This window comes from Melanotaenia boesemani, chromosome 11, assembly GCF_017639745.1.
Source record: "Melanotaenia boesemani isolate fMelBoe1 chromosome 11, fMelBoe1.pri, whole genome shotgun sequence".
Classification (NCBI taxonomy): domain Eukaryota; kingdom Metazoa; phylum Chordata; class Actinopteri; order Atheriniformes; family Melanotaeniidae; genus Melanotaenia; species Melanotaenia boesemani.
In genome coordinates this window covers 6,695,275-6,709,999 of record NC_055692.1, presented here as the reverse complement: position 1 = coordinate 6,709,999, position 14,725 = coordinate 6,695,275, and the positions used below count along the sequence as shown (strand labels likewise).

General features: G+C 38.7%; 1 protein-coding gene across 1 annotated transcript in view; it reads left to right on the top strand.

Annotated features, from left to right (window-relative positions):
- The window catches only part of hs3st1l2 (heparan sulfate (glucosamine) 3-O-sulfotransferase 1-like 2), a 32,263-nt gene extending 24,924 nt beyond the window's left edge, over window positions 1-7,339 (top strand). Inside the window, exons 2-3 of the mRNA XM_042000713.1 lie at window positions 4,310-4,682; window positions 5,972-7,339. Of these exons, the coding sequence (XP_041856647.1) occupies window positions 4,422-4,682; window positions 5,972-6,637 (927 nt within the window). The 5' untranslated portion in view covers window positions 4,310-4,421 and the 3' untranslated portion in view covers window positions 6,638-7,339. The remainder of the gene's footprint in view (window positions 1-4,309; window positions 4,683-5,971) is intronic.
- The last annotated feature ends 7,386 nt before the right edge of the window (window positions 7,340-14,725 follow it).

Sequence of the window (14,725 nt, the reverse complement as noted above, 5' to 3'; positions counted from 1 at the left end):
TGTCTGAGCTTCTCTCACATCCAGGCATTGTACCCACCCCACACCGTGATTGGCATTACACTTTCCCACTTCACATAATAATGACTGAAGATGTTCTGAATCAGGCTTTCCTGCTGCCTAATATTCATGAAGCCGAGTTCATCCGTAGGACAGAAGATGTTGGCTGAGCTCAAAGATTAGGAGTCTGTATTCTGGAATTATGCAGGAACAAAGTGGTTACATGTGCTAGTGTTTAAATATTGTGCTGTAAAGCGACAAAATGGTGATGGGTTAAAAATATGCATGAATTTTCACACATAAAAAGAAATTTATCAAAGCAATGTTGATTTTTAATGCCAGCTGTGTAATTCTGTAGATCTGTAGTCCAAAGTTTGCACAAAACTAGAAATGCTGGCTTTGGTTTGTCACCTGGAACAAGCTAGACTTAAAAAAAAAAAAAAAAACAATGACAAGCCTTCTTGGATTCATCCAGTCCAGTCACCAGGGAGGAACTTTATTTAATCTCTTTAGAAATAGCAGATATGCAAGAACTCCATTATATTTTAATCATTTCATTAAGTTTGTCTATCTAAGAGACTTGAGCATGAGATTAATTTGAATATTTTACAGATTTCTATGAGATCGGGAGCTGCTTTTAAGTGCTTCTTGTTACATCTTTTAGAAGATGTAATAAATGTAAAGTAGTATTTTTTAATTGGAAAATAGACATTTTAATTTACCTAAACTAGATTATTTTCTCAGCCCTGTTTACTCGGCTCCTGTTGTACACAGTCATCTCTCCCATAACACCTACAAATAAACAAAAACCACACACACAGCTGTACGCAGAAACTCCCATCTACAGCCAACAAGGGATGATAAAGGCTGTCTGGATGACGCCAGTGTCGCCAGGCCAGGGTAAAGCACAGAAGGACAGGGGGGGTGTGGTGATGCTCCCTGTAGGTGCAATTAGTGCTCCGCGAAGGAACAATGCTAGACAGGGTTCCTCCTCTGAACCAGAACATTGTTGCTCTAATTAATAACTCAGTCGCATCGGAGCAGCTTCAGCATTAATAAGAGGAAGATCACAGAGTAAACAGAGGAACAGGAGGGAGGAGTTAATGATTTACTAACAACTTTGTACCATGTTAACTAAAAAGGAATCCTCACTTAATGTTCAGAAAGTTGAAAAGTTACAGCTTAAAGTCATTACATGGAGCTCACATGGCCCAAAACAAGCAGCTCTTTGAAGCGCAGCATCATTTTTAGAAATGCAGAAGTGTCTCTTCCTTTTAACCGACCTGAAAGCTACACTCACACGATTTATAGGAAATACTTTAACAGTATCTATGCTGTACTTTACAGACTTGATTGTTTGGTCTGTTTACTTTACTTAGGTTTGTTAAAAATAGTAAATTAGTTACTATTGTTAAAATGAGAAAAGATGTAAACAAAGCGATCAGCTCTTTTCCTTAAACTTATCTTAAATGGAACCAGTAGGGGTGAAATTTCAGACTTACAGACAGATTTTCCTTTTGTTTAAAGCAAGTACTTGAATTAAATAGTTAAAAGCACCAAGTTACAAGGAAAAGTCCTGAATACAAATGCATTTGTGACATGAGGTAGTCCAACAAATAAATGTTTAAATACGAGCAGAGGTGTAGCATCCAATACAAGTGTGTATCTGCAGAGAAATTAATTACTTTCCAACAAGTTAAAATCCTAAAAATGCACCAAACCTGGTTCTTCATGGCTCCTCTGAAAGACATGAACAAAAAAGGTTAAAAAGATTACAGGCCTACTGGTTCAGTTCTATTGTAACTAAAAACCACAAGTAAAGCACCACAGACACACACACACAAACCAACCAGACACACACAAACCAGCCAGACACACACACAAACCAACCAGACAGACAGACAGATAGGAGGGCCAGATCACCAGCAGTAGCCCACAATTAATCAAAACTATTAATTAAAATTTCACCCGAAGCAGCACCTCAGCTACCTCTAAAAAGTTCAGTGTGATCATTTGAGAAATATACATCCAAAAACAAAACAGTAGCAGGCTGAGCTGCAAGACAATAAAAAATAAAAAAATAAAAAAAAAAACTGGTAAATTAGGGGTATTGCAGTGGGAAGAAGTTTTACCTTTTCCGCTTGGATTCCAATCCCCTATTCACCTTTTCAGGGAATACGCTAAAACCAAGAATATCTGTTTTTAAATAAAAGAGAGAGAAACACTTAAAAAAAATTAAAATACACACTTCGAGAAAGATAAAGTCAGCCAGTACATGCTGAAGGCTCGGTAGTCTCTGGCCATGGCCATACCCTTCTTATTTATAGCAGACTACCAGGCCGGATGAAGGCAATCGTTCTAATATAAGTGCCAGGCAGGTCCAACAGGCCGACCTGACAAGCTGGTACTACACATTTATGTAGATATTAGTTCAGGGACATATGCTCAAAGTCCTGAAACTACAAGCAGTCTTTCTCTCTCTTTTTTATATATACATATTCAGGTGCTGCTTGCCTTTATTCAAAGAGCAGAGACAGGAGAGGACATTTCAGGTCTGTGAATCGTCATGCCCTTTCGGCTCAGTTGGCTGAACTACCCAGCGAACCCTTAATATGGTGTTTATTCCACTTGTCTTGTTCGTGATTACAGTCTGAACAAAACTTAAAATCTTTTCCTGACTGAACCGTTTACCCTACTGGTATTGTGTATTTCACATCTACAAACAGTCCCGGCATACACAAAAACTCACAGGTGTAAATTATGATGCTTCTACCAGCAGTCAGGAGTTGAAGCTCCTAAATGGACTGTGGCCATCATCTGTGTCATTACTTCCATCTGTAGTTAGGACCATGTTTAATGAGCTGTATGCAACATGCTCATATGGTAAATGCTCCTTTTGAAGTAAAATCAAGCAGGAGCTGAGGAGAGGTTCTGCACAAAAACGTTAATTAGTTATCCCGTTGGTACCAGATGTTCCCATGGGCGGGACATGACAAATAAATATGTATTTTACTCAGTCTCCCTTCCAAGTAACTACACATATTATACACCATTGGGAAGCAAAGATTCTTGAGATGCGAATGATGTATACCATTCCAGGCTGCAATGATAAATGTAGATTCAGTAAACACTTTCAGACCAGTCGCAAATGCAGTTTACCTTTGAAGCCATCAAGTTCAATTCATGTTTTTGTGCAGGCAGAACTGTATGGACACACATTTTTCCATGCACTTCCTGTTGTGCAAGTTTTGTCACACTCATTATCTTGTGGAACAAACTTTGTTCGGGATTGTTGCAACAAAAACATCTGCAAGAGCAGCTCCTCCCATAGAGAGCTGATCAGTTTTGCCCTGACACATGAAAGACTGATGCTGGCTGATCATGTGATGCTGATCACAAGTTTGCTCCTTCTTGCAGCAGACATGTTGACATTTGACCATCAGCAAACGTATTTTAGAAAATATTTTAAAACCAGATTAAGCTCCACTAACTGCGTGACACAGAGTATGCTGCAAGCTTGTTGTAAAAGTTGTTCAGATTGAACTCAGAGGAGGAAACCTCACAAGCGCATTAATTTTCTCTCTGCTTAAGACATGGATTAATATTTCAACATATTCTGCCCATAGTCGCATCACAGCTTCGTATTCTGGTCTGAAACCACCACTGTCTGTTCTGAGACTTTGTAAAATGGCATATTAAAGTGCAGGACTGTCTCAGAGACGAGGGATCATAAAACAGTTGAACAAGCACATGTGCATTGAGCTACAGCGTGCAAGATGAAAAGAAATTACACCGTGAATGAACTCTCATAATATGAGACAGTGCATCCTCCCCCACTCAAAGGAAACAGCAGATAACAGCCCTGTTGGAATTTTCTGGTCAAACATCAGTTTCCTAGTGTGTGGATTACCTGTGATTACATGAATATGCAAGACATGGAATATGTTAACACACAGGATAACTTCAAATAAATACTTTTTGTTGCTATAAATTGCATTATCACTGGTCTTACATGAACTATTAAATATACTATTTAATATTTTCCACTTTAGAAACATTGAGTTTATTGTATAGTTTCCTTTTATCTGACCAGAGTGCAGTAAACCTGAACATCAAAAGTCTGAATTTACTTGCCAGTTTTATCTTGTTTTGTTTGAATAATCTCTGTTCTGATTAATTTGCATTCAAAAGGAGCTTATTTGGCTTGTTTATCAGCAGATTTGTTGCCACCAGACTTGTCACCTTTATATCAAACTGGTGGGAAAGAGTGATACAGCATAAACAACAATCTTTACTTTTTCTTGAATTTTAGGTTGTCAGGTTGAAGAGATCCCTCCAGAGGTCCCCTGCTGACTGATAACAAGCGCTACGTGGGAGCTTCATGAGTGTGTGCTCATAACCACCGCCTGTCTCCGTGTGGCACCATGCTGTGCACTGTGCTACTTGCGCTGCTGGTGCTTCTGCTGCTGCAGACTCAGCTCTCTGTGTGCTTAAGGGACCTACGCTCCGGGGGTTCTAGTTCACATCTTTACTCACCTTCATCATCGTCATCATCTTCCTCATCTTACAATGCTACCCAGCAGCGGCTGCCAGGAGCTATTATCATTGGTGTGCGGAAAGGTGGCACCAGAGCGCTGCTGGAGATGCTCAACCTGCACCCAGATGTGGAAGTGGCAAAGGCTGAGGTAAAACTCATCTCGGCTGTCAAACTTTCAACTTTTGATTTTTTTAATCTCAGTCAAGCTGCAATTTGCCTTCAACAAACTGAATGTTGTGGGAAAAACACGCTTTTCAACTTTTAAGGGTTTATGCATGAAAAACATAAGAAGAAATCATTCCAGCTGTGCAACTCCTGTGTTGTGCTGCTTGAAAGCTGTATTAGATATGGAAGCTCAAGATATTTCTTATGCTGAAGCCAATTTGAGCCCAGAGCTGCTTTAGCCAGAAGAAGACACTCACATGGTTCCATAAAAAGGTTAAAAGAAATGACTTTATTAGGCCGGGGAGGTTTTAAATCAAACAATTAGCTTTACTTTATTGTATAATGTATTTAAAGGCACCTTTGATGAGGCATAAATCTCCCTTTTGTGATGCTTTTGATGTGTCTGTGTGGGGAAATTTTTGCAGTTTGTGGCTGCTGAGACTCATTTCTGCTGTTGATTTCCACACCTGTAAACCAATAAATGTTTCCCCAGTTTTTGTCTCAGGGACCAATGAGGCAAAACCAATGTGGTGCTACAAAATAATTATCCAAGGGTAACATATGTTAGATTTATGCTCTTTTTTTTAAGTGTTTTCAATCCATCTTTTTATTTACTAGAGAAAAAATTGTTTTGTAACAGATTTGTTCTCTACTGGTAACCAGCCAATTTATCCATGTGGAACTCCAAATCCTCAGGCATGGATAAAATTCAAGTCACTGATGCAAGCTGCTCAGCAAACATATATTATGTCTCTTGCTTTATGTAACTTTCCATTAGGAATTTATTAAAGTAATCAGCATGCAAATGCTGTTAAGTCTTCTTCTTAATGTACTGCAGTGTCCCCATTATGTCCCCAGCAAGGTGTGAAGTATATTAATCCACTCTTTGTTTACATCCTCCTCCAGTCAATTAAACTGAGTAAAATTTAGATCTGTCTCAGAGAAGTTTAGTGCAGCCAACATACAATGAATTTCTCCAGAAATGCGTTCAGAGGTGGATGAATTGAAAGTCGGCTCAACTTTAATGTAGTTTGATGTCTGCTTTCACATGAATTAATGATGCTGGGCTTGTCCTGAGAGAGAAATCCAAGTTAGGATACTTTAACTGCAAAGTTTGACGGTTGGTACCAAAGGAGAGATGAGTTTGGACAAAATGGGGACAAAATGAAAAGATCTGAGAATCCAATATATGGTTTTATTTTTAACATGGTTCAAAAAATCAATAATTGCATTATTATAATTATAAAATATATTTTCTTTTATCTTTGCCAGGTGCATTTCTTCAATGTGGAGGAGCACTTCCGCCGTGGTCTGGCCTGGTACCGAGCCCAGATGCCCCTCACCATCCCCGGTCAGCTGACAGTGGAGAAGACCCCCGGTTACTTCGCAGCTCCTGAGGTTCCTGCACGAGTGTGGGATATGAACCCTGCCGTCCGTTTGTTATTGATCGTCAGGGACCCTGCAGAGAGGCTGGTCTCCGACTACACCCAAGTCCTTCACAACCGCCTGACACAGCACAAGCCCTACCAGCCACTAGAGGAGCTCCTGCTCCACAGGGGCCACATCAACCCTGCATACAAGGCGTTGCAGAGGAGCCTGTACCACCAGCACCTGGCCCGCTGGCTGGAGGTCTTCCCCAGGGAGCAGATTCACGTGGTGGACGGTGATGCCTTAATCCGAGATCCTTTCCCGGAGTTGAGAAAGGCAGAGACTTTTCTGGACCTGCCCCCCAGGATAAATCCCAACAATTTTTACTTCAACTCCACCAAGGGCTTCTACTGCCTCCTGTCTGCAGGACATGATAAGTGCCTGGATGAGTCTAAAGGCAGACCCCATGCTCCACTGAGCGCCCAGGCTTTGAAGAAGCTTTGTCAGTTCTTCAGGAAGCCCAACAAGTTATTCTTCGAAATGGTGGGGAGGTCATTTTCTTGGTGCTGATCTAGTGAAGAGCCACAGGGAAATTAAAGCCCCTCCTTAACAATGCAACACAATCAGGGGCACAGTGGAAGAAAGAAAACTTTCTTTTTGTATGTAGACGAGCAGAAACATTTTAGTTCAATTAAAAGTCGTGAACATCTTTTTTTTTAATACCTACTCAGGTGTAAATGAGGCCAACAAGTGCTGCACGTGGAGAGCGTGTGTAAATTGACATGTGGCCAACATAAACCTTTACCGTGACCATGCTGGTGCCTCCTCAGACACTCACATGACGAAGCTACAACCGTGCCATACAGGAGTTATACACCGACAGCTTGTTTCGTGTGGGGTGTTAAAAGAAAATGTGCAGACTTTAAAGCGACGTAGGAAAAGATGGTTGCACTGGTGAATTGTTGCACTATGACCTAACTGCATAAAAAGTCAACCAGTGGCAACTCAAGAAGAAGAAAGCAACTCCCTGCTTAGTTTTTTAAGGAGTGTAAATGTTTTGTGTGTTTGTAAAATATTTTGGTTGTCCCATTTACTTCATTTTTTTATTTAATAGCTTTAGGTGCTTAGTGAGAATATTGGTTGTTAGCTCGTTGAAAGTAGGCACTTCAGTTTCTTTTAGCCATAAAGGTCAATATGCTGTTATTGCTAGCTTGTGTTTTTATTTTATTTTATTTTTAAATCTGTCTTTCTAATAAATGTCTGGAGTCTGAAGTTCAGTCTCTTGCCTGAGCCTAAGGATGAGCTTTACAGGGTTTGAAAGCATCAAACATGAAGACACAAGAGGTAAAGAGTCACTGACAAGCTTCTCTGGAAACTTTCAGAGTTTGAAGATGTTCCCTGTCAGTGTCTGTCCGACATGGTCTTTACATCGAGGATAAAAGCAAGCCCAAGCATCTTTTCATCATTAAGTTATTCCTGTCGAGGCAGTGCATTAATTTTCACCACTGCATGGTTATACATCACCTGTAGGTCAGCAGAAGGGCTGAGCATGCTCAGATCCTCATTTCATCTTCAGGCTTCAACCTGAAGGGTCAGATCAGACCAAAATAAAGACAATTTAAAGCACCTAAATAAAGGATTGATAGACCAAAACATGTCCCACTGGAGCTAAATAAATAGTGCTTTGAACTGCATGGATTAAACCAACTTACTTTAAAAAGTGACTGGTCCACGGTATCCTTACGTCGGTTCTGATTGCTTCCAACATTTTCCTTTATTTAATTAACTTTTAGATAAAGAAAATACCGAATTACTCCTCTAATGGTGATTTCAAAAGCTGCTCATCCTCATAATTGTCTTTAGAACCAAATGGCACAATTAAATATACAGTCTAATCTAATTAAATTAAAACAGTTATAATCCAATTAAAACAACTTGGTTATAATCTAAATTAGTCCAGTTCAGTAAAAATGTTCATATAATCCCAAGCCATAAAAAAACCCTGAAAAGGAAAAACTACTAAAAACAAGATGTTTTTTTTTTTGTTTAAAATTAATCAGATTATTATGTTAAATATAATAAATATTGCAATATTTGTGCTGATCTAATAATGGATTGGACGACAATCCCTGTGAGCTTGAAATAATATTTCAGTGTTTATTAGATATAACTCAGTCACATGTGATGAGCATGTTTAAAATCTCTCCCATTTCAACCAGATGTGATGTAATTACAACATCAGTTTTGTAACAAAATGCTACTTTGATTAAACTTTTTATGGTTTGCCTTGCTCTTGCTTTAAAAAAGTGACAGGGATCCCCAAACAAAGTCCTGCAGACTTTCGATGTTTGTTTGTTTCAACACACCTGACTTAAATTAATAGCTCAATGACAAACTTGTGCAGAGATCCATTTAATTTGAATCAGGTGTTTTGCAGCAGGGAAATAAATAATAGCTGCAGGATAGTGGGCCTTGAGGACCAGGGTTGGGAATACTCCAAATGGAGAACACTCCCTTTACTTTTCCTTTATCTTCAGTATTATACTATTGGGATTTTCCCTATATTTACAAGTTGTTTTTTTTTTTTTTTTTTACTTAGTACAAAGCAAATTAACATCATGTGAAGTGTTTTAACAAGGATAAATAATGGACAGTCACGGAAATATTGCAGCCATCATCAGCCTCCGCCTGTACAACAGAATTGGAGGTGAAGGTTGACCTCGGGCTGCCACCCTCCCACCACCCTCCAAGGAAAACTGTAAGATGGAGACAAAGAGAGATGGAAGAGTAAACAGATGATTCTTGCTCTTTGAAGATGTGAGGCAACTTCATCTTTCATGTGTTTCCACAGAGGCCCACGCTGTAGACAACACATCTGATGTCCCGTTCAATCACAGAAAGCTTTCCTTCATGCATTAGGGTTCCCGGGTTGGCAGCAGCCTTGTTTCCAACTTTGTGCTGACCTGAGATTGACTGAACAAGTTAAAGTGAGAAAATGTAAATCTGCAGGATCAAATCATCTATATCGGTGCCATATTTGATGCAAATCAATACCTGCTGTTGTCACAGTGATAGTCTTTGTAGCCTACTAGCATGTCAGTTTTACACAAATCATAAATGTGGACTAAAAACCTTTACAGATATTTGATGGCTTTGAAATGTTCTGAGGTGATTGAAGGGAAATGCAGGATTCAGCAGGAAGGAGGCAAGAAACTGACAAACTCAGTTTCATTAAAAAAAAAAAAAAAAAAAAAGGTGCTGGCAAGGCAGGGAATCCAAGAAGCTAAATTCAAACCAAAATAAAAACTACAAAGAGATAGAAAAAAACACAAAACTGACCATTATAAAGCTCAAAAGAGGTGGTTAAAAGCAATGAAAATTAAAGAACAAATATACTGAGACAGGTGATTAGATGAGTGTATGAGGGTAAGTAACAAAGGACAGGTGATAACTTGGTGGTTGAATGACAATGTAATACTAGTTTATACTAATACAGACTGAATAAAAGCAACAAAAAAAACACCAACATAAGTTAAATAATCTATCTATCTATCTATCTATCTATCTATCTATCTATCTATCTATCTATCTATCTATCTATCTATCTATCTATCTATCTATCTATCTATCTATCTATCTATCTACTCACAAACATTTATGGATATTTGACTTTTAAATGCACGTGTACAACTTTTTAGTGTTTAAGTCCTCATTTCATAACAAACTGTTCTCTAACAAGATGATTAACCACAAAAAAAAAAAAAAAAAAAAAAAAAAAAAGTGTCTGAGCCATGAAAGGTCCACTAAATGTTCTGGTTCAATGACAGCTTGTATCTAAACAGTCCTCTTCATCATCGTTCATTCACTTCATTAGACCAAGACGACATCAAACACATGACAAGGTAATAATACATTAACATTTTACATTTAGGTATACCCACTGCAGTTGTTAGTGTTTGTTTTAGTAAATAATTATAGATGAAGGAATTACCATGACATGATCCTACTGACATGGCCTACATTCATAATATAATATCAGTATAGCAACAACATTTTATATTTTCTGTAAATTTCACCCAAAAATATCCCTAAGTTTTTGTGAGTAGTGTATGGCCTATATATACTGGGCGGTTTGCAGGCACTGGCTTTCTTGTTATGTTTGGTTATTGTTCAGCTGAGAAGGAGGAAACTAGGTATATTCACTCTGATCCTAATGGGTTCATTAGTGAATATTTTGAGTTACAACTGCCTATTACCCCAATCATAAAGGAAGATAAAAAACAAATAATGGCTTCTCATTATTCTCAGATTTTAATAATCAGTCTAAGAAATATTTTATTGGATATGATTAAAGAAGATGAAAAAAAAGACCAAACAGGTTTTTATTAAAGGCAGCAGCTTGTGGAACAACATAAGAAGAATGCCAAATGTAATTCAGTTATATAGACATCAGTCTGAACACAGTTTCACTGTCTGCTTAGATGCATTTGTGTTGAATGTCTTCTTTGTTTTTGACTTTGGAACTTGGCCTTGGAATGACTTGTATGAAATGGGTGAGGTTCTCTATAACAGCCCAGTAACAACAGTCATTACCAGTTCGCTACGGTCAACTTTGAGCTTTTGAAAGGATGTAGAGACCTAGACTCTGCAGACAAACATATGCGAGAAATTGATGAGTAAATCCAAGGCTTTGCCATTTAGCTTTGCTACCTCTTCATCAGAACCACAGCAATACCCTCATTACAAAGCTGTAACCTAACTGTACATCTCTTGCTCCATCTCTCATGAACAAAAGCACTCTGCTTGAGGCAAAATGTCCCCTTCAATGGGGGGACTCAACTCATTTTTATTTGAGAACTATGCTCGCTTCCAGGCCACTTTGCAGATACTGCTTGGCTGTGAACCTCTCCTGTGTGAACTGTAGGTAATGGTTTGAAGAAGGCAACAGAACGGTGTCATCTGCAAAGAGTCGATGCAACCCTGAGCTTCCCAAACCACACCCGAAAAAGCCTGTACATTGGAATAAGCAGGTATAAATGATGGATGGATGGATGGATGGATGGATGGATGGATGGATGGATGGATGGATGGATGGATGGATGGATGGATGGGTGGATGGGTTGAACTACTATCTTTTCATATATTTTTTAATTAGAAAAAGGGCTTTAAAATGTTAGCTTTGTGCTTTCTGTTTTTGTTTATACTTTACACAGCATCTCAGTTTATTGAGAAACAGGGTTTTAGTCTATTCAATCACCTCCAACTGAGGTAATTTGGCATTTAGTTCAAACCACTGTTGTGCTTGACTACATGAATATAGCCTAATAAAACCAGTTTCTGGGCTACAAAATGTCAATCTTGGTTTTTAAAGAATCACTTCTGAAGTTTGGCAGATTTTCTCAGTGAGGTACCCCTAATGCCGCCTAATTCAGCATCCATCTTGCATCCCTCCTGCACTCTGAACTCTCTCCAGTCAGTCGGTCATGTTGACTCTTGTCTCATCCTTTGCTCTGTCCTTTTCTCTCTTGTGTTTCTTTGATGAATCAGCCACAGTGCTAGTTCCAAAACAGTGGGTGTGTTGATATCCAGTTGCTGGCATGGGATACAGTGCGTCGAGCAAAACTCAGCAGTAAAGTGACACAGCATCCCAGAAGAAAGAGTTGTGAAGTATAATTTCTCAGCCTTGGGATGCTGCTAGGCAACCAAATCCAGAAATGTACATGATAAAGATCACTGTGCCATCAAAACGAATCAGAAACATGTATTTTTAAGGTCGGAAAATTACATAGTGCTACTTTAAGCAGCTGCCATTAAAGTTTTATTTTCAAAGACAAGTAGCAGATTTAAGAGCTGAATATAGAGATAAAACAAAGCACAAGACAGTCATTCTACAAAATGTTATAGAAAATCTGTGTGACTCAGATCTGATGCTTTAGGTTCTTTGTGTTAGACTATTTACAGCAAAGGTCAGTCCTGCTTGTGCTGTAATAACCTCCTCACCATCAGTGCAGGGTTGGGAGCTACAACTGATCTGATGCAAAATGCTTCATCATTTCAGAGTCATTTCACATCTGAGTATGACGTGAGTACACAAAACTTCAGAAGTGGCAGTGAACATTTTTAATAAGCCAATTTTCTGTTCCTGTCACCCTCAGAGTTGATTGTTCCTCTGCTGTCTCATCACTCATCTCTCCACATCATTTGCAGCTCATAATAAAGACATTTTATGACCCTTCTGCCAGCTGGAACTGCAACGGGAATAATTTGATGAGCACAGTGAAGACAAAGGAGGAAAACATGTAAAGATTTCTTGTTACTGTTAGTCTGTCAGGAAACAATAGTTAATCATGCTTCTAATCATACCATTATTATAAGAAACAAGGCTTTGCTTTAAATAAAAAAAAGACTACTTTCTCTAGAAATGCAGAAAAACTTCTGAATTCTCAAGAAACGGACTAGAAAATAGTTTTTTGTGTTTGTATTTTCTACAATGTTTTTGCATCTTAGGCTTTTAAAATTTCTTGTATGTGTCTGTGTGTGTGTTCATTTTTATTTCAGGTTGTGTTTGCACCTTAGGGCCACTTTAACAGCAGGAAGGAGGACCCTTGTGCAGACTTGAAGAGAGCTGTTGGGGTGGTTTATTTTTAAAAATGCTAAATATGTGCACACATGGAGATCGGCAAGTAAGCAGGTAACAGAATACAGGAATAATCCATAACCAGGAGAGGAATCAGAGAACAACACAACAAAATATCTGATACAACTTTACAGAAAACAAGAGCTGATGGGAGAAGTGGGACATCAGGGGAATAGATGCAGAGAGAAAGTGGGAGGACATGTGATGGGTGGAGAAAGGAACTCTGAATTTTAAAATCTACTTTTAATCAAGTCTTACAGTTGCCTCACATCATATCAATTCATATAAATTTTTTTCTTCTAACTAGTTTTATAAACCAACAGGAGGATTTAAAATCCCAAAATAAGCAGATTTCTGTAGTTTTGTTGTCTGCTCACAGATAGTATGCGCCTTGGTTGTAGTTTAACCACCACAGTGGTATCCTTTCTTTAATCTTTCCCACATATGTTCAAGTAAATCAAATAGGTGTGATAGCTTCACACAACTTTCATTTTGAGCTGTAAAGTTTACAATATCAGCTCTTTGACCCTTCCCTCCCTAGAGGTTCTACCCTGAAAGATTTCACTTACTTAACATTACATCCTTTTGTAATGGCTGCACTATCCTTCAAACTGTTCCACAAACACCAGCAGCACCACCGTCCTTCAGAGGAATCACAATATGCAACACAAATGAAGCAAAGGGAAGAGTAGAAGGCAAAAACAACTGCAACATTTTGGCCTTGAATGTCAGGCAGTGGGAATATATCACATGATTTAATTGCAACAAACAGCTGAACTGTCCTTGTTCAAGACGATAAAACGACTGTGGGACTGGAAAGCTGCTCGGATGACTGCAGTCAGTGTGAAGGATTTTCTGTTTAGTGTCAGAGCGCCTGTATGCCAATATATATAATGGTCATGGAAACTCTTCTCATCGCTGTGGTAGAGGGAAGAGTTATATACACTCGAAAATCAATAGCTAAACACACAACAGCACCACTCACTAAATTTCCATTTATCACTACACATGTTTGTCAGATAATGAAACAGCCTTGCATCGTAATAATACTACATATCTATGATGAACACAACTTAGTTATAGATACATAACAAACATTGTTGTGTACTGAAACTTGTGACTGATAAAGTAACATCAAATCTGGTATTCCAGATTATTATTATTCCCGGGTATCTTAAATTGTGTTAATTTTTCTGTTTCATTGTTACTAAAACCAACAGGATTTCAGTGTTTAGTCACATGACCCCAATATTTCCACACAGTATAATGATGCTGAATGGAATAAGAAAATTCATTCTCAGCTTAAAATGAATCCAACTTGCTAAATTATAAGACACTTGCCACCTACTTGGACACATTTGCACATCAGTCAATACCCCCCACATGACAGCAGCATGACAACAGTAGCAGAACAGCAGTGGGACCCACTGACTTCAGGAAGGGCTTATAGTATACAACAAGAGTCGGATGTGTTTAACCAGGCATTGAACTTCACAGATATCAGATAGTGTCTGATGAGGTCTGTGGGAAGCAAGCCGAACCCACAAAAACCACAACCAACAGGGCCAAAAACAGCATTATCCAGCTGGAAGTAGCATCAGAAGATAGTACACTGATGGTCATAAATGGATGGACATGGTCAGCAAAACACTCATGTAGGCTGTGGTGGTTAACCCTTTAAAGCTTGATTTATCAGACATAATGGTTCTGAGGCCTGCTGCATCATTTCATGTTAAAAACTTTGCTCAAAACCCTGTCGTATACAATCTGATACTCGTCTTCTGCTCCCTGGTAGATACCTTTTGCACTACAATTATTCTGATATATCACCTGGCAATAAACAAAATATATATGCACATTTTTAAAGAAAATTTTATACCCATTTGTACTTGGATCGTTCATTTAAGAGTTAAACCATGCTCAGCTGGAACTAAGGTACCCAAAAATGTGCCAAGAAAATATCCCCCACACCATTACAGCACCAAGCAACCTGAACTGTTGATCCAAAGCAGGATGGATCC